We start from the raw sequence: 22,573 nt of genomic DNA on the forward strand, positions 1-22,573 counted from the left end.
CTCCTCTTTTAAAATGCATTTTATTATTTAAAATGCCTTTTATATCGTCTGCTCTTTCCAGTTCTGTTTTCTAAAACACTTTTAGCTTAATTGCTTTAAGAATAAAGTTTAAGAATCATTTATAACTTTTACCTCTATCGTTTTATTTTCATTGCGTGACCTTTGACCCTTTTGATGATGTCACTACCTGTGGTGCCCGACGCCACCGGAAGTCTCGTTGTCGCCAGGTGAGTCTGTGGGAGAGTGGAGCGGTTTGGGGCCATATGTTGTTTGGTTTCTAGATTTAGTCTAGTCTTACTGTGCAGTTAAATGAACTTTGGGAAAGTGTTTGTATCGACTGCAGCACTTTATTGTGTGTCAGTGTTTGTACAGAAGCAGCTTCCTCTCTCAATGTGTGCCTGTTTTATTTAACTGAGCTCCCACTTTGTTCTTTTTTTACAACACAAATTGCTTTTGTGTATTGTTTGTTTTGTTCATTGTTGGGGTTCAGTGGGTTTAATTAAATTAAATTTAAAATACAACAGTTGTATAATGCGTAGGGAGGGTTTACACAGATTCAGGCCAGTGTTATTGTGTATTTAACTTTTAACTAGTTAACTTTTCTTAAGCCAGCCTGGTTGTCTGTGCCTCTCGTGTTCGAGTCGCGTTCGAGTCACCGACCAAAGCACTTCTTCCAAAAATAAATCCCCAGCAATCTTTGAAAAAGCCAGAAGGTCGTTTAACAACAACTTAACGCTGTTCTGAAGCTGTTTCCAGAACCCTCAGAGACTAAATGTTGTGTTTCCAAATAATATAATGTATATAGTGTTCAGTGTTAAACTGGACATTGATGATTACATCTCTGCAATACTTAACACAATTGTGCAATATTCTATGCAAGACTCCTGTGCAATATTTTAGTTTAAAATTCATATTTATTATTATTGTTATTGACATTACTCATCGCACTATTGGCTTATACTGTACTTCTATCATCAACCTGTAAACCCACTTGGTACTTAATTTATTCGGTTACCTGTATTATAGTGTATTATATTGTTTGCTTAGTGCTTCTCTTCCTGTGTGCATTGACGTGATAGTGAGCAGCTGTAACAAAAGAGTTTCCCCTCGGGGATCAATAAAGTATTTCTGATTCTGATAATATGATGTAACATCAATATAGACATATATATATATATATATATATATATATATATATATATATATATATATATATATATATATATATATATATATAAAACTGATAATACAGTCATTTCTGGCTTTGTCTGTATTTGGAAAAACGGCTGTAAGTTGGGCAACAGGTTAGAAATCTTCGTTATCCATCCTTCAGAGAAGCAAGAAGTGTTGTTAAACAACCGTCTGAGTTATTCTTTAGAAAGTCTGATGCTTCACTGTGTGTGCGCTCAGCTGTTGACATAATAACTTAATTTAATTTATCTGTGACAAGTCATACACCGAAGCCTCCTGCTGAATGTTGTCACTGTTTAAACACATTACAGCGATCCTGACTTCGTCCCTTTGACTGAGCTCGAACTGTTAAGAAGTTCTTTATTTTATGGAGGTGCTGAGCGTTGTGGTGGCACGCAACCGAGTGTTCATGCGTCTGATGAAGTACCAGTGTTATTTTATTGTATTCAGTCTGTTGAGGAGGAATGTAACCTCAGATGTAGTGAGAATGTGTGTGAGAGCAGAAGCTGACTGAACAGTTTGGTGTTTGACAGTAATATTGCTGTGGGATTCGTAGTGTGTGTCAGCACAACACTGATCAGAGATCGGTATTGTACTTTATTCCTCTATATTCACCAGAACGTTCCTGTAATACTCCTGCTAACACTCACATTGCATTGTATTTTAAATCCCAGAACTACTTACTAAAACTTGTTACTCAGTGGAAAGTGTATATATAGTGTGTGTGTTGCGGTGTCCCTCTGATCTTTGCTCTAGCGCCACCGTCTGGTCAGACTTTCTCCCTGAGCAACAGTTTGGCTCATGACAAGTGATGTATCGTAGAAAAGGTTTCAGTCGTAGTCATCTGGACGCTGTTTTCAGAATCAAGACGTTTCGGCTCCCATCCGGAAGTCATTCTCAATTGTGAAAAAATGGGACGGGAACTAGAAATTTAAGCTACTCTGTGTTACATAAGCCCCGCCCTCAGGGAGGAGTCTACCTGAGTATCTGTTGATTAGCTAGTTTCACCTGAAACTGACCTGATAGTTTCCAAGATGGCCCAGTGATCAGTAATCAGGCCTATTGTTTATGTAACACAGAGTAGCTTAGATTTCTGAGTTCTCAGACCATTTTCACAATTGAGAATGACTTCCGGATGGGAGCCGAAACGTCTTGATTCTGAAAACAGCGTCCAGACGACTACGACTGAAACCTTTTCTACGATGGAACACTCCTGGACGAATGAGGGACGACACCGCCTTATTGGATGTTTGTGTTTGTTATTGTCTTCACTAAATATTTAACAACTGTGATTTAAGTTGGTATTCAATTTTTATTTCTGTATTAAACTTTTGTGCTTTGTTTTTTTGTCATTTTTACTTTTTGCGTCTGCCTTTTCTGTGTATAATTAATCGATTATTATTATTAATAATAATATGTCCACCAACACCTCACTCAAATATCGAATGAGGGACTACACCGTCTTATTTTGACAAGTGATGTAGAAAACTAACGCTTTGTGATGAATATGCTGTGTGTTTCCACGGTCCCTGCAGGTTCCCTTAATAGAAAAAGTTAATATTTGCTTAATGAAAGATTTTGTTTTCAGTTGTTTTTGAAGAAAAGCGGGCTAATGAGATTTGGAATAATCCCAAATTCAGAACAGAACTGATGAGTTTAAGAGGCCTACAGAAAATGACGTGAAATTGAATCTGAGAAAAAGGAGATCTGCGTTCCCACCTGAGACGCGGAGAGATCTCACTGTTGTTGAAGTATCAGTCTACAGTGTTAGCGTCACATCATCAGTGTGACTTTTTGCGCAGTTCGTGTCCAGTGGTGTACACTTATTTAGTAGAAGTAGTAGTTTAGTGCAGTACTTGAGTACAGGTTTGACTCACTCACTACAATTATCTGACAGCTAAAGTTACTTTTTACTTTTCAGATAAAGATTTTACAAACAAAACATGTAAACATCTTGTAAAATATGATGGACTGTGACAGATTAAACTACCCGACAGTGTTTAAAGTAGTTTTATTAGCTTCAGCTCCACCAATTACAACAGTAGAGCACTGCTTACATGCTGATGCATGCGCATTATTGATCCAGGGGTGTCACAGAACACTGACAGGGGCCCTCTCTGCATAATAAGTCATTTTACTTTTGATAATCTACTTTAAGGCTGCGTTGTGTTTCTAATACTTCTGTACTTTTAATGCAGGTCTTGTATTTTCGGTGTGCTGCTGCTTTCATGGTGGAATCCTTCTTCCTCCACTCAGTGAGTGTTTGCATCTGTTTTAGCTGTGTATTAAATCGTGTGTGCTTCTGCAGCCTGTGTGTGTGTGTGTGTGTGTGTGTGTGTGTGTGTGTGTGTGTGTCTTTATATGTTCCTACACGTGCATATGCCAACAACCGCGTGCACGTGTACATGACTGTGCATATTAAGTTCTCGTGCGCGCGCCTGCCAATATCGGTCTGTGCGCACATGCATGTTTTCCTCCTGAATACATCAAGGTGTAGCCTACGGTGTCTTTCTGCGCGTGCACACGTTCCAGCGTGTAGGCTGTGTGCGTGCGTGTGTGTGTGTGTGCGCGCGCACGTCGCGTCTGCGTTGCGACTCTCTCCATCCCTCTCTCTCTCCTCTCCCTCTGAACTGCTTCTCCGTTTCAGTTTTAATATCGACCTCCTTCATCTCTCCATCCTCCGTCTCCACCCTCCTCCTCCTCCTCCTCCTCCTCCACTGCCGCCGCCGCCTCAGCGCCGCTTCCTCTGCAGGTGGATGGAGGCTGGAAGCCCCGGAGACACGAGCCATGCACGGGAAGCACTGCTGGTAGGGCTCGGTGCGGCTGCTGGGAGCTGTTTTTGTCTTCAGCGGGTTTCCTTCCATAGGTGTCTCTTTTTATTTGGTGTGTGTTTCTGTTTGAGGGGATGCAGCGTGATGCCAGGTCTTTGTCTCTCCAGAGTGTGTGTGTGTGTGTGTGTGTGTGTGTGTTTTTTGGCTAGGAGAGGAGTGTTTGGCAAGTGGGCAGTTGTTGCGTGATGCCCCTTTGGATCTTCAACTGATTGTTTGATTGACAGACTTCAGGCAGGAATCAGGCGTTTTCTCGCCTGTCGCGTAAAATCTAATATTCCTAAAACACAGGACTCAAAACGCGTCTGTGGTGCTCTACAGTGAGTTTATCCGACTTTGTGGTGATCTCACCTCCTTTATTGTATCACTGTAATATTCCCATAGTGTTTTTGATCACAAGGGCGTGTGTTGTTTGCTGCGATTTTTACGCACAGTTCTTCTAAATGTCCTGTTGGATTCCTGCTGTCTGCGCCCCAAAATGTACCAGATGCCGATTGTTTTCCAAAATAAAGGATGTAACGCGCTCTCCCTCTCTCTCCATCCCTCTCTCCCCTCTCTCCCTCCTTTTCTCTGTTTTCCAGTCAGACTGCTGAGCACCTCCCTTCGCGCCGGGTACCACATCCTTAAATGACCCGCGGCTGAGGAGGGGGTGTCTCCGGATCTAGCGCCCGGATCATGGCATGCTGCCCACACCGGGCATCCAGCACTGACCATGGGGCTCCGGTCCAGGACCGTCGCTAGCGGCTCGGAGGAGCACAAGAAGACCTCCGGCGCTCCTCCCGGGGACTTATTGGACCAAGGCACCGGTGGAGCAGACAAGGATGGCACCCAGCTGCTGGTGGCTGCGGGCCGGGATGACTTCAAGCGGGGCTCTCAGGGCATCGGCATCGGGCTGCTGGCCAAGACCCCCCTGAACTACACCCGGCCGGCCAAGAGGAATAACATCCGCAAGAGGAGGATCCAGAACCTGCTCTACGACGCGCTGGAAAGGCCGAGAGGATGGGCGCTGCTCTACCACGCGTTTGTGTGAGTACATGAAACAGCGTTTTTACAACTTGTGCGCGGTGATTAATGATGAAGGAGCGAGCCTCCTCGGCCTGCTGGGAGTCACGAGCAGCTGGAAAAGGCTGATAGTGTCAGAGACGGAGTCTCAGGAAGGAGTGGACTCACTTATTTGCAGCAATTTTCAGTCCATTAAGGAAGGCTTGCACTGATGTGGAATCCAGTGAGGTTGTAACCTAATATTGCTGTTGGAAATGAATAGTTTCCTCCCTTATGTCACTGCAGGTTACAGGATCTCAGCTCCTGGACTGTGTTGTCTTTTAGTCTGCCTTGAGGTTTCAGCTGTGGATGTTTTCCAGTGTTTGAGTCCTGGAAAAGGACACTTAAGTTGTCACGTGAATGCTTGTGCTTCCAAAAGTTTCAAACCACTAAACCCACCAAACTTACATAAGTAGAGCTCCAGCAGATGGCTGGTGAAACGCGGTGCGTGATCAGTGTGATATTTGTTGAAGTAGGTTACCAAACTCTCAGCTCAGAGGAGAAGCTGCTCCTGCGTTTTCTCCTGGTGTGGTTGTTTTGCACATTTGGCTTCGAAACAGAGTTCAGTGGACTTTTGCTTATTTTAGCTCGATAGCATCCATATAAGAACTACGTTTTGGCTGTGCAGTCAGGTCACACTTCATCTGCAAGTTCAATAAATACAAAGAGTTGAGATTAGAACTGAGCAGAATTTGGTTGAAAAGTTTTTTAGAAGTCTAGGTATCATCGATCAATAGTTGTAGAGCTGAAACATGTGCCTATTATTTTCTTGATTAATCATTTGGTCTAAAACGTCAAAAAATAATTTCCCAGAGCCCAAAGTGACGTCTTCAGCCGTCTTGTTTTGTCTGACCAGCAGTCCACAACCCAACGAGATTCACTTTACTGTGATATAAAAGAAAATATACCTTAAACTTACCACTTACTTGACAATTAACTTTAAACTGTTGTTGTAAATTACTATATTTCAGAAATTAGGAAAAGCTGCTCGGTCTGTCGTGGATTTGTGAGACTAAAAACAGGTTCACAAAGGGTTTCATCAGCCCAAGGAGTTGTGTCAACGTGTGCTGGAAATTCAGAAATTTCTAATTTCGTAACGACGTGAACAGTGCAGCTGAACGTTTTCAGTCCGTCGTTGGTCGAGTTTGCCCGGTTTTCAGGGTTCGTTTTGGTAAAAAGGAAAACGATGGTTTAGTTTACGGGGGGCTCTCGTCACGGTTAGTCCCTCTCAGCCTGTGAAAGCAGTTGTATAATACCTTCTGTGGCCCTGGAGGAGTTCAGTCAAGTCTGAGAACATAACCCTGATGATGTCACAGTGAGGTCATCAGGGTTGTCTTGGCTTGGACTCGGAGACTACGCATTTAGAACAGAAAGTCCGCGTCACGAACCGGAGTTGTGGAGTCGGAAAGACGTAGGTGTAGTGCTGCCGGAGCGCCGCCGCTTTTTTCCTCCAAGTGAGAAAATAAATATTTGCAGTTCGCACAATCCAGTTGGAAGTCATTATACAAGAGAAGATCCAGAGCCAATCAAAACAAAGGGAATGGTCAGAGTTGTCATATTGACATTTAAGGTGTGTCGATCGATTCACGACGCCAACTCATGCATTGAGTAACGTGCAAGAAAACATTCCCCTTTAAGGCCAGTCCTGGGGGAGGTGCAGGTGGAGCCTGGGGGGAAATGCTGCTTGATATGTCAGTGTGAATCAGGTCTAACCTATGAGTTAAAATGTAGTCACCTAAATTGTGTTAAAGCAATAGTTTTATGTAACGTACATGTATAAAAAAAAACACTTTTCAACCAACTTGAGTCCAGCTTTAACCCAAGACATCGAAAAAATCACCAAAACCACCCTTAGTAGTTAGTCTTTACTACTCTGAAAGCATCAAGGTTGTAACTTAATATTTCGTATCTCTCAGCCTGTAATTCTTCTCAAGTTGCATGAATACAAGTGTAAAATTAGCTGTCTGAAGTCACCACCTCAAGTCAAAAATAAGCTTAAAATTGTGCAGATTTCACTGGTTCTAAGACACGAAGGTCTGTCAGGTTACATATTCAGCCAGTCACACTTCATCTGAAGTCCATTTTACTGTAATAACTTGTTGGTCAGTATTAAATCCAGCTGAATCCAGTCAGGCTGTGATTTAATAAAGCAGCAGGTAATGAATAGTCTCACCCTCTATCTGATTATCACTGCTGGTCTGTGTGTGTTTTCAGGTCTGAGAGGTGATTGGACGGTCTGTCTGTTTCTCTCTGATCATGCTGATGTTGTGTCATGAAGCAGTAATTCATATTCTCAGCCTGAATCTCATAACTGTCGACCTTTTCCTCCTTCAGAGCTCTTTGGACGCATTTTACTCTCCTGTCTGTGAATGTGACGTCTGCTTCGTCCATCGCCAAAACGACAGTCGATAGTTTGTTTGTTTTCGTGAGCTCGTACTTCTCAAAATTCACTGTTGTTCCAGGTGATGGTTTTGTAGCAGCCAGAGTTGCAAACTCATCATCTAGAATCATAATGAACAAACATTTAGCTGCTGTCTTCTTTCTTTACCTCCATAATCAGCCGGATTAGTTAATTTTCAACTGAAAAGTGTCCCGCTCAGTACAAATCTTAGTCACAAACTTTAATAATGACGTTTTTAAGGAATCCTTATAAAATGTTTGTTTATTTCCTGCTTTCTTGTTAAAAAATGTATATCAGCTGATATATTAACAAAAACCTTGAGAATAAACAAGTCATAACCAATCGTGTATTTCTGACACTAAACAACCAGTTCACAAAGGATTTCATCAGCCCAAGGTTTGGTTTGAAGTTGCACGTGGACTGTGTTGTCGACTCGCCATCGCTTTTCAGTCCCTTTTTCATGAAATTGCGATCTCGCAATTCAAGAATCAATGCATCATTCAATTCCTTGCGACTTTTTTCAAATTGCCGCAATTTTTACGCAATAAATGATCAAACTGGAAGGATGTTTGCCAATTTTATGATCACAGCAGTTTCCCGCACAAAAAGAATCAACTTCAGAACCACTTTTATGTCCACAGTAGGCAAACCGTCTCCACAGTGGTTAAAGTGTAAAACGCTGGCTTTGCATGTAAGTGTGTAAAGGGAAAACAGGACAGTCAGGAGCCGTGTGACAGTAAAGTTGATAAAACAACGTTTTGTCACCTCTGACCCTCATTTTAAACGTGAATATGTCTGAACACATAACAGAACTGTCAGACGAAGTGGCAACTATAAAAGCTTTGATTACCACAGAGGGTAATACTGCATTTCATTGTGCGATCCTGTACTGTGTAATGACAAATAAAGCCTTGAACCTAGAGGTACAGCAGCTTCAGAATGCTGCTTAATCGGTCGGATTTATGAGCCGTGATCACTGTCGTTATTTGACAACAGAAACGGAAAAATATGAAAATGATCAGAACTAAATCGGGAGTTTGGCAGTATAAAAACACAGTGCAGGTAATCAGAACGGAGGTGTAGGACTCAGCTGTCAGTCCCAAGTCTGAACACATGTCGGCTGTGATTTGAAGCTAATTTCCTGTTGTTCAGGTGTTTCAGTGTGGACGGAGATCTTTACCAAAAACACTGCTCTAATTTTCACACACTAACAGCATTTTAACAGTTAGACAGCTTGGTGTTTACGTTGTCTGTATCTCCACAAGCGAACTTCCTGGTAAGCAGAACTTTATTTCCCTAAAACTTGTCTTGTCAGGCAGGGCTTGCCCCCCAAGGCATCACTACGACCAAGCTTCTCCTATTGACGGTTTTTAAAATGACCAAAGCTGAACTATGTCTAATCTAATACCTAAAGTTAACCTTTTGGTTTATACACAGCATGGCAGGAAGCAAGGTTCCCTTATAGACTGAATTTAGAAAAAATAAAAAGAAGTGCGACTTACTTTACTCTCACTGGAGCTTATTATCTCCAGTGTCACTTTCACCACAATTGTTGGTGTAGCTGCCCAGTCTTCCTGGTTATTTTTGGCCTAACAGATGGTTTTGGCTTAGCTGGCTGTTAGAAAGATCTGCCTGAGAGTCTCAACTCAGGACAAAAAATCCCCGAAAGACATTCCCTTCTTCTCACCTACCGACCGACACGACAGTTTATTTTTGTTCTTCTTGGCTCATCAACTCAGAGACGAGAGAGGAAAACACTTTCTGATCAGACTGACTCATCGTGTGTCTCGTGTTCGACTGACAGCGCTCGTGTTTCTCTGCAACACAACATATGCAACTTCCAATATGGCCGCTCCATATGGGCTCTGGTGTCAGAGCTGCTCTGAGCATGAAATTACGTGTAAAAAAATCAGCGTTTTATTTGCCGATATAACGCACAAAAAAAGCTTCAGTAGAGAAGGGAGTCCTGTCCAGATTCATCTGCTGTTGGGCTGATGTGAAGTCTTCTCAGTACAGGAAGTGACAAATCAAAACACACGCAGAGCTTGTTTCTGTCTCTAACTAAACTGCTGAATTATTAATTAAAGGGTCCGTTCACCTCAAAACAAAACATTTTCTTAATTAATTCTTGTTGTGTCCAGCCATGTAGATCCTAGAGCCTAAATGTGAAATTGATTATGTCAAATATATTTCATGAGGGCAGCAGAGGAGGTGTTATATTATACAAGAGCACTGCATAAAAAAAATGAAAGCAGTATGCGGTTGGGAAACGGTATCGACAAGTACGGAAAGTCAGACCCTGAAAATAGTAATATACAGGAACTCTGAACATATGGGATACTTTGCAGTGATCTTAATATATCTGGATTCTTGTATTTTTGACGTCCTTTTAATATTTTAAAATATTCCTGTGATATTTCTCTGTTGTAACGTGTATTTCTACCTACTGACTCTGTCCACATTTATTACTTAGTTTTATTTATATGTATATTACATATTATATAGAGGGTACAAGTAAGGTGGGCGTTGTTGCACATTGTTAGACAAAAATTTACAGTTTGTATTGTGTTGAATACGGCTGAAATTACGGGCTATAGAAGGCACAGTAAGAAGTGGAATTAGCTTGTCAAGTCTGTCTTTAAACACTAGTCAGGTGCCCATATGAACACTGAAACCGGTTTCTCTTGCTGTAATCATTCCCGCTGTTCATACTGGACATTAAGAGATCCCTTCCTTAACAGTTCTGTATATGAGATTCTGGACATTCATATAGCAGAAAACAACTATTTGCTGTGTAAAGATATAGTGAGGTAATGGCTTCCTGAGCAGAGAATGACATCGCACTGCCTCCGAGTGCGATGCATTGATCTACACCATAGACTGTATATTATATATAGTCAGTGATCTACACACAGGAGAGACAGCGACAGCAGAGGTGAGGACAGGAAGTCGAGCTGCCACGGGAGCCGGGATGTATTCCTACAAGCAGGGAGCAGTGGAGTTTATTTATTTATTTAATTTTTGCCTTGGAGATACAGGCACAAGGGAAATAGTTAAATCTACAGTGACAAGCGAGCAACAAACAGGAAAATAACGTCTGCAGTTGGGGCAACATTGTACTACAAAACAGCTTTTTCTCAGAACCCCCCCCCCCCACTTTTTTTCAAGGGCTGTGAAGCTGGAAATAGGACAGTGGCATGAATTGTTGCGGGGCGGCGCGCCCATGAGCGCCACCGGTGTGGGGGTTGTACATAGAAAATAATAGGGACGGCTGTTTTTAAACGCGCCGTTCAGTGGCGGCGTGTTTTGACCTTAACGGCTGTTTATCTTCTCATATAACGCTGTGAATTAAGGGTTTATTTTTGACCAAACCAGAGTTGGTGATTGTTGGAACAGTGGAAAGACTAGCAGACGGTTTTGGTGAGTTTTATTTTGTTTTAAAAGTGTGTTTTTCTCAATGGAGTCTGGTGGGACGTAGCGGCCATTTGTTTTGGTCTGAGATGCTGGTGCGCTAGTGTGACATTTAGTGTCGCTGAATGTCAAAAAAACAGGACTGTGGATTTTGTCCTCCATCACTTACATTGGATGCACATTACGAAGGGACCACTTAATGTCCAGTATGAACAGGAGGAATGATTACAGGACGAAAACCCTGTTTTAATGTTCATATGATCACCTGACTATTGTTTTAAGACATACAGATACATCGTGTAGGTTAATGGAAGGGCTGAGGTCGAGACTCTCGGACAGTTTGGTCACAACCCCCAACCAAAATGAGAGAATGTGTGCTCAAATCCAAAATAAATAAAAATAGGCTATACGTTGGCCTTTAAAAGGATAATAATTAACATTATTTATGCAGGACTTATATAAAACCAGAGAACAACATAGACACAGTCAAAATAAATCCTTAGAGACGTCGACACGGCAGATCAGCTGCAGCTTTAAACCACTGTTCAGCTTCACTGGAGCTCTTTGGGTGTTAAGTGTCTTGCTCAAGGGCACTTCAGTGGTTTGTGTTGACAGCAGGGGAAGCGTTACTCACACTCTTCACCCACAGATTATGATGCATAGACGACACTTCAACGTGACACATGTATAGGAAGGAGAGTCAAGTGGGATGGGGATTAAAGAGCAGCAACAGATGGGTGGAGTGAGATAAAGAAACAAGAAAAACACAGATATATGAAGAGGTGGAGAGAGATGTCGTGTTGTCAGAATACCAGAAAACCAGTGCAAAATATAAAATGTAAAAACTCAGAGAATTCATACAGCAGCTGCCCGCTTTATTTGAACCAAAGTCAACATGACAAGTTTGAAAACCGTTTTCACCGGGGCCAACCAGACAATCTGTTCGTACAAAAATACAGATGTATTTCAACTAAAAGCCTGTAAAGTAAGACATGCAGGGCTTGTTGTTGGGCCTGCATTAACAGAGGATTCCCAAAATAACTCCACAGGTGGTACTTTTATTCTGAATTTTCTAAAGCTAAATTGATTCGGAAGGTCAAAATGTCTGTTTAACAATTCTTCTGACAGACTGGCACTTTGAATGATAACCCAAATAATTGAATTTAAGCTGGCAGTCCTTTCTTCCCCACAGGGGTTTTTAATATCAGCTGGATGACTTTGGATCATTCCAGTTCCCTTATGGGCTTCAGGAAACACTGACGGCCCCAGAGGAGGTTTCACAGGGTCCCCGGGTCCCCGGGAAAAGGAGGAACAGTTACATTTCAATAAAGTGAAAAGAGGACTGAGAGAGAGCTGTACAGAGTTTCCTCCAGACCCGCTCCAGCAGTCTATTACAACCAACAATTGTCTATTATATCTTCACCAACAATGGCTCTTGGAACCTGATTGTCAGACATATCAAGATTTCAAAGATTTGGTGGACTGTTTGCCTGTCCCGTGAATAGGATTGGACGATATGATGTATAACATGAGACCGTAGAAGAGACAACAGATCTTGAAAGTAGAATTTGCCGGGTTTTTACATGAGAAATCTACTGAATCACCTGCTGCATGACTTGAAGGGCCTTGGAACCTTTTAGTGTTGGTTTAATGTAGAAGACTTAACTCTCTCAGTGTCATAAGATATAAGGCTTTACAAAACAAGTTCTGTGTTGCGTAGGGGACGGACACGATAGCAGATGTTTTGCTCCTAGATAGGGGAGACATTATTATAGAGAACTGGCACCAACTGATGTACGCTAAAGATTATGTTTAGGCGTCACCATAACCGAAACAAGTTGGGAACACCACTCCTGCTAAACTTGTGCTCCGTTCAAGCAGAACTGCTTTTAAGTTTTTAATTTATAAGACTTCACCTACTGCACGTTGCCAGGTTTGTAAATAGGTTTATACAAGACAACAGAGACTGGCTTCAGAGAGTTTTCTTCATTGGAGCTAAAACAAATAGTGGCTGACAGAAAATTAACAAGCAACAATTTTGGCGATTGATTAAACCCTTAAGTGATATTTTAAGCAAAAATGAATAAAAACTCACTGGTTGCAGCTTCTGAAATGTAAATATTTGCTGGTTTTCTTATAGTTCTCTATGATAGTAAACCAAATATCTTTGGGTTTTGGACTGTTGGTCTGATAAAAAACAGGCAGTGTAAATATGTAAACTTGGGCTGTGGGAAATTATAATGAACATTTTCCCCTGTTTTCTGACATTTTATAGATGTCGCAATTAATCAGATCATTGAGAAAATAACCGTCAAATTAATCCCTGTCCACCGGGACAGACGTTATTACACTGTTTGCTGAGGCAGCTCTCCTTTTGGTATCTCTGGTTGTATTACAGCATTGAAAAAAGAGCAGCACTGATTTATGGCTATACTGGATTTACATGAATTTTGCATCAATGTGATGGAGTACCTTGATTATTTTATATATTTATTCGCTTGATTAAAGCCAGAAACAGACTTGAATTCCCAGCAGATCCATGCTATTTATATTTTGCAATATAAAACTACATATACAGTCCCAGAAGATTGTATCCTTACTGCACATCTCTAGCTGTGAGCTTTCTGTTGTCTGACACTGTCATTACAGTCACACTTCTCTCTGTTAAGCCTTTGCAGTCGCATCACAAATTTCCTCTCAAGCACATCTGGCTGGAGCTCCTTTGAGGAAGAGGCTCTACGCCAATAACCGATCAATATTTAACAACCAGGCTGGAAACGGAAAGCTGGCTGAAGCTGTGTGTTGTGTGACAGCTTTATATCTATTCAGTGACATTTTCATTCGCAGTCTGATCAGGTAGCTCTGTTTCCAAATGCATGTCATGTCTCAGGTAGAAGTGGGGATATTCAGTAACTGTTAGCAAGCTAACTAGCCAGCAGGGTCAGCTGGCAATGGTAAATGTGACAACCATCCCCGTTTACACTAGTTTCTACAGAATAGCCGATATTCTAATCAGATTTGTGAAGAACCATATATGCTGATCATCATCTCAACAGGTTCTATAGTTAGCTTACCTAGCTAACAAGATGACAACATGGTGAAGGGAAAATCAATCAGAAACATAATCAATGTTCACAGAGATGAGACCCACAAGAAAAACTGGGAGAGACAAACATAAACATGACTAATGAGCTTACTGTCCTTCTGTCTTTAACCACACCAAACCCCTATTTAAATTAGATAGTTTTTAAGAAACTGAAAGATGAAATCTGTAATGTTTTTTGATGAGTATCATCACTTCCTGTCTAGCTTCTGTAACACAGTATAATCTCTCATTCAGCATTTCTTTCATCCGTTTAATCATCAAAATAGTTAAACGTGTTTCTGGGGAAGGTAAATGAGTTTCTGCAGCAACCGCTTTTAGAAGTCGAAGTCTTTGTGATTTTGTCAAAGTTAAACAACTATTATTATTCGTTAGCATTTAAAAAAAACTACAATTTCGATGGAATATTACCAGCGCAGCAATGTTTTTTCCTTATCCATGATGTCCATCAACGCTCCCCTCTAGTGCTGTTTTCCCAACTGTGAGGCTGTAATCTCTGCTGTCTAAAAAAACGTGTATGCCGTTTTGCCCTTTGAGTCTGGAAGTTTAAGTTTTACTGCGTTACTTGCACTCTAACCCGGGATCAGTGTCAGCATTAATCATCACTGAGTGAGTGCCCAGGTAAAAACCCAATTTTCCAATAATTTCTCTTCTTCTTTAAGAGTTTACAGCCCCCATCTGTACGTCCTGTGGAGGTGACACTGTGAGGGAATTTCAGGTTTGCACAAGTATCAAATTCAAGGTACTGTTACAGGACTGAAGCACTGTAGTACCAAAGTTTTGGTTACCATAACAACACTGTAGAGAGAGTGAAATCAGATCTGCAGTGGAGGCTGACAGTCAGGTAGAGCGAGCATGTGTGAAAGCAGGGAGAGAGAGAGAGATGAACAGAGACAGATAGAGATGTGGGGGGTGAGCGAGGGGAAACACGAGATGCTCGACATCAGCAGTTTCGGTGGCAGATCAGTGGTGAACCTTGGCCTCGTCCTGGCATCCAGACAGGCCTGACAGGAGGGCTCCTTCCCAGAATGCACGGCTCTAATTCCCATGTCTCTCGCTCGCTCTCTCTCTCTCTCTTTGATAGCCATGTTGTGCTCTCTCGCCCCTCCCTCCCCTCGCTTCTACAGAATGTCGATGTTGTTGTTTTTACTGGAAAACAGCAACAAGAACAGCAGCAGCAGCTGTGGGTGCAAATCATGGCTGTCAGATAAAAACCTTGTATTGTCAATGCTGGTGATTTTCATGCTTTCACATCAGTTTGAAGGATTACACGCTCCTCTGCAGGTTGAGGCCGTTCTCTAACCCTTCAGGCTCATTGGATTAATGTCAGACGTGAATTGTCACCCTGCTGAGACAAGGATGTCGGTCTTTCTTGTAGTCCCCCAGACTGCCACAGTGACACGGGTTAAAGAATTTGTGTACAGTTTCTCTTTTTGTGGCTTTTGTTCACGTTCGAGGCTCTTATTTCCTTCAACTCACAGTTCTTTGTTGCTGGTTGCAGTTTGATGTCAGGTTGACAGGATGGACTTTTGCAAGCGTACATATTTCCCCCTTAATTCTGATTTAGTACAACTTATATTTGTACTTGTGTCATCATCATTTCTATCAGTATTAATAACATTGTCGTTAGAGTTTGCTTAGTAACCAGGCCAAAGTCACATTTTCAAAAAGAGAACAACAAATATTTGATGTTTATTACAAAGGATGCTGGGTCTGAAGGGGTTGAGTTGAACTTAACTATCTAACATAACATAACTATCTTCTTCAAGTATTTACTTCCCATATTGACTGATCCAGTTTAAGTGTAACGTAGCTTCGATAAGGTGCTACAACAACCACATACGGAAGAAAATGTATAAATGTGATGTGGTCAAACAGCATGGAAAATGTGTTTCATTTAACTTGATAAGCTATTTGAGGAGAAATTGAAAAAGACTATTGAGAACTTGAAGGTCCGTTTGCGTGCAGATTTCAGCACCACGGACAGAGACCACGTCACCAAGACTGAGCAGACTGCCAAACTTCATTAAGAATATTAGAAATTATTCAGTATAATATTACTGCTAGTGCTGAAATGATTAGTCAATGAAAAGATTATTTTTAAACAAAAATGCTTTTGCATCATTTGCTGGTTCCACCTGCCACCTTTGACTGTTGAAGATGTCTCTTTGGACTTGCAGAGCTTGTGGCTGGCATTTTTCACAATCTTCTGACATTTTATAGGCTAAACGATAAATAGATTAATCGAGAAAAGCAAAGGAAAGATTTATCGATAAAGAGAATGTTGAGTGTAAAAGTTCATTTTTTGACCTTGGAAACAGGAGTTTGACCAAAAAAATCTTAAGTCAAGGTCCACTTACTAGCTTTTCTTCTGGAGCTTTCAACCGCGAAGCTAGTAACTGGACCTTGAGTTAAGAGTATTTTGTCAAGACAATGAAAAAGATTATTCGTTGCAGCACTAAATAATGTAATATGAATAATAATATGCTGCTTAAAATGAAAAAATATAACCATACTTGATAGACTGAACTCAAAGTTACCAGCTCAGCTCAGTTTTCCTCTCCTCTTCCTCAGCAGAACTGAATTTAAAATCTTTCTGATTGGTGTCAAACTGAAACAAAAGAAGGCTGACGATTCACCGACGAGTTTCCAGTTCACTCTCAATCTGCTCTGATTTTGCTGAGCACGCAAAAAGCAATTTCTGCCTCGTAGAAAACTGCCGTGCCCGTAATTACCTCAAAGCTCAGAAAAAGAACGTCTGTCTGAATCCAGGCTGAATGAGATTAATGTCACACTTTCATGTCACATCTGTCTCTCCAGACGTGGCCGCTGTCGTCTTTTCTTCCTCGGAACAACGCATTATGCATTCAGTAGATATCCACAGGCGAGTGAGCGAGTGGTCATGTTGTTACCTTCCATCATCAGCGAAAATGGCCATGTAGGCTGAGAAATGTGCTTCCCCTCCTGATGAGTCCCTGTTTTGTCCTTGGTTTGAATTGTTTTTGGAAATTGGCTTGAGCTGCACTTAATAAATCAACAAACAAGCCTGAAACTTCCTTGTAGAGTGAATAAATGTGCTGTAGCTTGTTGTTTTGGCTCAGTTAGAAGTTAATCTATATGTTTTCGTTCTGTCCACGGCCGGAGGATGTTTTGGACGGGGGATTTAATACTCTCTCAAATGTATGTGGCACAGTTTTTGATCCTCACCCTTTGACGACCGTATTCTGAGAGGACTTAAAGATCCCGTCGAGTTTGTCGTGGACTTCTTGACATTGCTTGCTCGACAACTGATTCTCCTGCATCACCATCTCATAAGTGCTGGAAAGTGGATGTAATGGAAAACCCATAGCTGAAGAAGCTAAAACATTTTTTTCATTCTGTCTTCTCTTTTATTCTCCCCTGATATTGTTTATGTATGGGACTAGTACAGGCCAGTGTTAATTTTGGAATGTGTGACAAGTGAATCTGCGAGAATATCTTGTATACAATGAAAGTATTTGAATGACAGCAGACTTTAGCTTCCTGACACTGAACTTTTAAAAGTTTTGCTCTGATGAACATGGGAGTCGACGCTCGTGGGTTAAACTGACCTGATCAAACAGAAGCAGACATGAGTTAGAGACTGGAAGCGCTGCGTGCAGCTCATTAGGGGCTATGAGCACTCATTAGCAATTAGTAACTCTAAATAGCAGTCGGCAGCAGATTTCACAGGGCGAGAGTCATTTGTCGCGGTGCACGACAGCGGGGAAAACGCTGCACATCAGCTGAGTGCGAGGAGTTAATTGAGCTTACAAGTAGATGACTCAAAAGGAAGCAGTTTTGCGTTTTCAAGCTCATATCCTCTCTGCCCTGGAAAAAATAACATGATTGCAGTTTTGGTGATTATCTTTAATCTTCAAATTGAAGGACTAGATGGTGATATAATTGGATTTTATGATCTTTTGAGCCTTGAGATTTAGTTAACGTGTATTTCTGTGAAGACAGTTGCACATCTCAGCTTGTTGTTCAGAAGCTGACGTTTTGATCCTTGTTACCAAAAACTGCAGAAGAAGCTGCGTAAGTTGTTCTGTTCTTCCTGAAACACACATTTTTGTAGACTCACCATTTTGGTCCAGCAGCAGCAGTACTCTTATATACTGAGTTTTGATAAAGTGAACCCCTCGTCTCTTCTGTTCAGACCCTGGCGGCTCTTATTTCCTGCACGACTGAAGGGTCTCAGTGAATTGAACGTGGAGCGTTTAAACTCAGGTAACCTCGATTCCTACATTCAATCAGTCATAGCTGCGGCGCTTCGATGTGATGTATCTGTCACTGAAAGACATGCAATGACTCTTACATTGAGATAGTGAATGATATGTATCAATAAATCTGTGGCAGAGATTCTATGAATATTTTAGCTTCTCGCTGGCTTGTGCAGAATATTGTACATTTGAGGCCCATCAGCAGGACACATGACTGCTGTGGGAACTGAACTTGTGACTTTGTAACCTTATGTGTAAGGGAGTCTCAGCAGGAATTCAATATCTGAAATAGAGCGAAAAAACCCGAAAATGTCATTTTAATCCAATAAAAACGATACGTTTTTTTTAAACTTCTGTAAATGAACATAGAGATTTGCATGTTTTAGCCAATTTACTGCAAATCACCGATGCTTTAGATCACAGCTTACCATTTCGCAAACCATGCTGCTGTGTTTGCAATGTATTTTGTCTGCTATTCCAGACATCCATTGGTTTTCATTCATTTTCTGTACAGTATGAAAATCCTTTTATCAAACTTGCTTGAGTAATGTGATTCGTCACAGCAGACATCAAATCTGCACACATTATTTTTGTGAAGTAATACTTTAAAGACATTAGACATTAAAGTTGAACCGCATTATCACAGGATGATAATGTAACCGTGACCAAAGCTTATACAGACTTGATGTTTATTGTGATGGATTACATACATACGTCTGAGAACTGATTTTCATAATGAGTAAATGGAACAAATGTGGCTGATGCGTGGCGAATGGCTGTGTCTGAAATCACTCCCTCGTTCACTCGTTCACTACTTCCTATATAATAGAAACTAAATAGTTTGGTATAATATAGTAAACAGGGAACAATAAATTGTGATTACTAATCTTCAACATTTTCCGTCATCACTGACGGCTGTAGAGTCGCACGGTAATTTTCTCATCCCTAAAATGCCGAGCGTTGCATTGTGGGATTGTTAACAGAAAGTAGTGTACATGCCATTGACTCTACTTTTTAAGTTTCATTGTGGAATTTTTAGGGAACTATATAGTGAATACATTTACACACTTTTGGACAATGAATTTAGTGCACTATATAGAAAATAGGGAGTGATTTCAGACACAACCATTTCCTTGTAAAATATTTTCCCTTTCAGATTAAAATCCTCAGGATTTACCTTTGTTTTCTAAGTAAATGTAGACCTGTTATATGCTTAGCTCTACCTTACAGTTTGTCTCTGCATTAATTAAAATGAGTGTGATGACGTGAAAACTGATTTTTATGTGTTTGCTGAGAGTGGAGGTGGAGGACATGAAGGAAGCTCCTCTGAGAGCAGACCGCATTACCATATTGCTTCATCACTGGATGATTTCGAGTCTGTGGTGTCAATAATACACACATCAGATACACACTGATCATCAGTGAGACAGCTTACTGGACAACGCTGACCAACTGTCTGTTGTTTTTACAGCAGTAATCCTCTTCCTCCTCCTTTTAAATGAAGAATGTGATTTTTGTTTGTCTGTTCAGCTTCTCATGTGTGACGCATCACTTTCTGTGTAGCAGGAAGGAGCAGCTAGCTGTGTGTTTGAGTGTTTCCATTTAACAGCAAATGTACTGCTTTTAGTTTCAGTCAAGATAGCAAATCCAAACTTCTTGAGTTCTGTCCAAGTTTTGTCCGTAGCATCGAGTAATAAAAACAGAAAGTTTCAGGAGTATTCAGGTTGGATATTCAGGTCAAATGGAGTGTTTTGGATGGTGCAAAAGAGACATTTAGTTTTGTTTAAAATGTTCTGGCTTGTTACTTAAATTGTCATGATAAAGTGCCAACAGGAAAATTGCGTTTAGATTTGGTGCAAAAATGGTTCAAGTGGAATGTACCGACTACGAACTGGAAGTGTTCACTGACAGCTTGTTAATTTTAGATAAACTGGGGATTTCTGTTTCATATAGATCCAAACACAACACTCCAGTCAGTGAAAACAGTCTCATTTATAAGGTTCCCTCTGTGGAGGAGTTTTACCATAACAGTCTCTTTTGTTGACCAGTTGTGGGTTCATTTCAGGGTTCCTAATGGACTCGGTGGTTGTGGTCATTTGGCGTAATGACATTTATCTTCTACAAATGTTGCACCAGTGGGAGAGTCATTCAGTGGTGGCTTGTGGAGAGATGAAATGGAAGGTTGAGGCTCAGTTAACTAGACATTTCATCTCATACAGAGTCTTAAAGAAGAGAAATTACAACAAATTGTATTGGCTTCAGATTTTTTTGCATAATTCACGACAAAAACTGGAATAAAACAAGCTGCAGTAACATCAAACAGAGAAATACAGTATGTGCTTTTGTAAAGTTGCTGTCACTTGCTTTAAGATTTCTGAAATTTAGAAATGACAGCATGAGGTTGTTTGTTAAAAAATGACCTATGTTTACATTTACCAAAAAAAAGGGCCTCTTGTGGCGTGTGAATTATGACTTGTCTGTCAGAAGTAAAGATGGAAGTAGCGTGCCATTGTTAAAGCCCCACAAAGCCTCTGAAGGAGAAGGTTGGGTTCGAAAGACAGATTTAAGATTTTAGTTAGCGACTAGCTGGTGAAGAAAGTAGCAGCTAAAAAGCCTGATATTTTTCTCAGGTGTTGGTGGAGACCAAAACAGAGCTCAAAGGAGAGTGAATATTAGACTTAAGCTGCCAGTATATTTCTTCAGAAGTGCTCGTCGGATGGTTGAATAGGAAACCCCCCTCCCCCCACACCTTTATGACGGCAGTGTGTTTCTGTCATAAAGAAACCGACAATCTGACATTCACACCCACCTCACACTGTGATTGGCCAGCTGTGCAGAACTCGCAGGGTTTGAACTTTTCTCTCGCTCTCTTTGTCATTATTGACAAAACTATTTCTGTCACTTTGAACACTATGAATGTCTTCCAGCAAAAACTGTATGAAAATGTGCACCGTTATCCCCATATTTACGATATCACATCTCCCCCCATTTCTTTGACAGCCAGCTTTACCCTCCACCTTCCAGTGCGGCCGTTATTATATATAATATAATTTTACTCACTTTTGATTTCCGACATGATCGGACAACACGTCATACAAACTAGTTCTGTTTGAGCATAACCCGACCTTTAGACTCAGGTTGCAAGAAACACCACTCCAAATGAATGCTAATGTTGCTCTGTGTCTGCGTAAACAGCAGTAGTTTGCTGCTGCCACCTGACTCGATGACTGTTGAACTTTTCCAGCTCGCTGCTGTCTGCTCACCACGTGGCCATGGCAACCACAGGAAGCATACAAAGGAAAAAAATGAAGGATCTAATTTTACTGTAAAAATCAGCTTCAAAGTCGGACAAATGTGCTGTTATTGTGGAAACCATCGAAGACAAAGGAGAATTTTCTTAACCCATAGAGGAGCACAGCATCCTTGCGCTCAACTGGAAATAACTTGTATGTTTCAAGCATGACAAGTGTAAAAAGAAAACCACTGGTCCTGGTTCAGTGCTGCAGGTCTGAATCACTGATATACCTGAGAAAAAGCTGTGGTTTATTCCTGAAGCTCAGCCTGAAGTCAGGTTTATCTCTGGTTTATGTCAGAAACCAGACCAGAGACCGTCTGGCTGTTAGAGAGCAGCGCATGCAGTCGCTCTGACAGTCGGAAGTTACATGTTCATTTAGGAGTCACTCCCACTGAGCTGGCTCTGAGCCGAGGTGCTGCTGCTGCTGCGAGGAAGTTACTGTCTGCTGCCAGATCCTGCATGGGACTATTACAAAAGGAACTTTAGACATGAGTTTCATGTAAATCTGTGGCTCCTTTATCTGCCCGATTAAAAAACAAAAACAAAAACAAAAAAAAACGACATCTGTTGAGTTTAAAGAACGTCCTTCTTGTTGTTGCCATTTCAGGCTGCCTACGTGGGGAGTTGCCGTGCGTAATGAGAAATCAAACGTGATTGAATGTATTTATTGCTGAATCGATGAAAGTGATTAGCCAGATTTTTATGTGTTAGGTCTGATTGTTGAAACGTTCCTTCGCTCTGCTGGGACTTGTCTTTAAAGCCTCCGACCTGTCCTGATGAGTGGACAGTATATGACCGGCTGTCGAAAAGCACTTATCTCTGCAGAAAAAGTGTCTTTAATGATGGTGGATCAGGAGTTCATAAGTGACATAATGAAGCCCTCAGGTGTTATTCAGTGTTGACTGCATGGTGTTAACACAGCAGGAACACCCTGCAGAGTATGTTAGGGTTGACTTTGTACTACCCGCCCAACCAAACACTGGCTCAACACTGAATGACCAATGCGTTTGTTTTTCTGTTGAGGACAAAACCATAGATATAATAGCAGTTCTTGTGCCCAGC

At 41.2% G+C, this 22,573-nt stretch overlaps 1 protein-coding gene across 3 annotated transcripts in view; it reads left to right on the plus strand.

The window, feature by feature from the left end:
- Positions 1-95: 95 nt before the first annotated feature.
- Positions 96-22,573, plus strand: part of kcnq3 (potassium voltage-gated channel, KQT-like subfamily, member 3) — a 132,808-nt gene continuing 110,330 nt past the window's right edge. Inside the window, exons 1-3 of one of the 3 annotated variants that reach the window (XM_044219806.1) lie at positions 96-227; positions 3,390-3,446; positions 4,601-5,045. In XM_044219806.1, coding sequence (XP_044075741.1) covers positions 4,732-5,045 — 314 coding nt within the window. In that variant the 5' untranslated portion in view covers positions 96-227; positions 3,390-3,446; positions 4,601-4,731. Of the gene's footprint in view, positions 228-3,389; positions 3,447-3,744; positions 3,999-4,600; positions 5,046-22,573 lie in introns of those variants that run through there. The other 2 variants (XM_044219807.1, XM_044219804.1) reach the window with 2 other exon arrangements.

Source organism: Siniperca chuatsi, linkage group LG13, assembly GCF_020085105.1.
Source record: "Siniperca chuatsi isolate FFG_IHB_CAS linkage group LG13, ASM2008510v1, whole genome shotgun sequence".
Lineage (NCBI taxonomy): Eukaryota > Metazoa > Chordata > Actinopteri > Centrarchiformes > Sinipercidae > Siniperca > Siniperca chuatsi.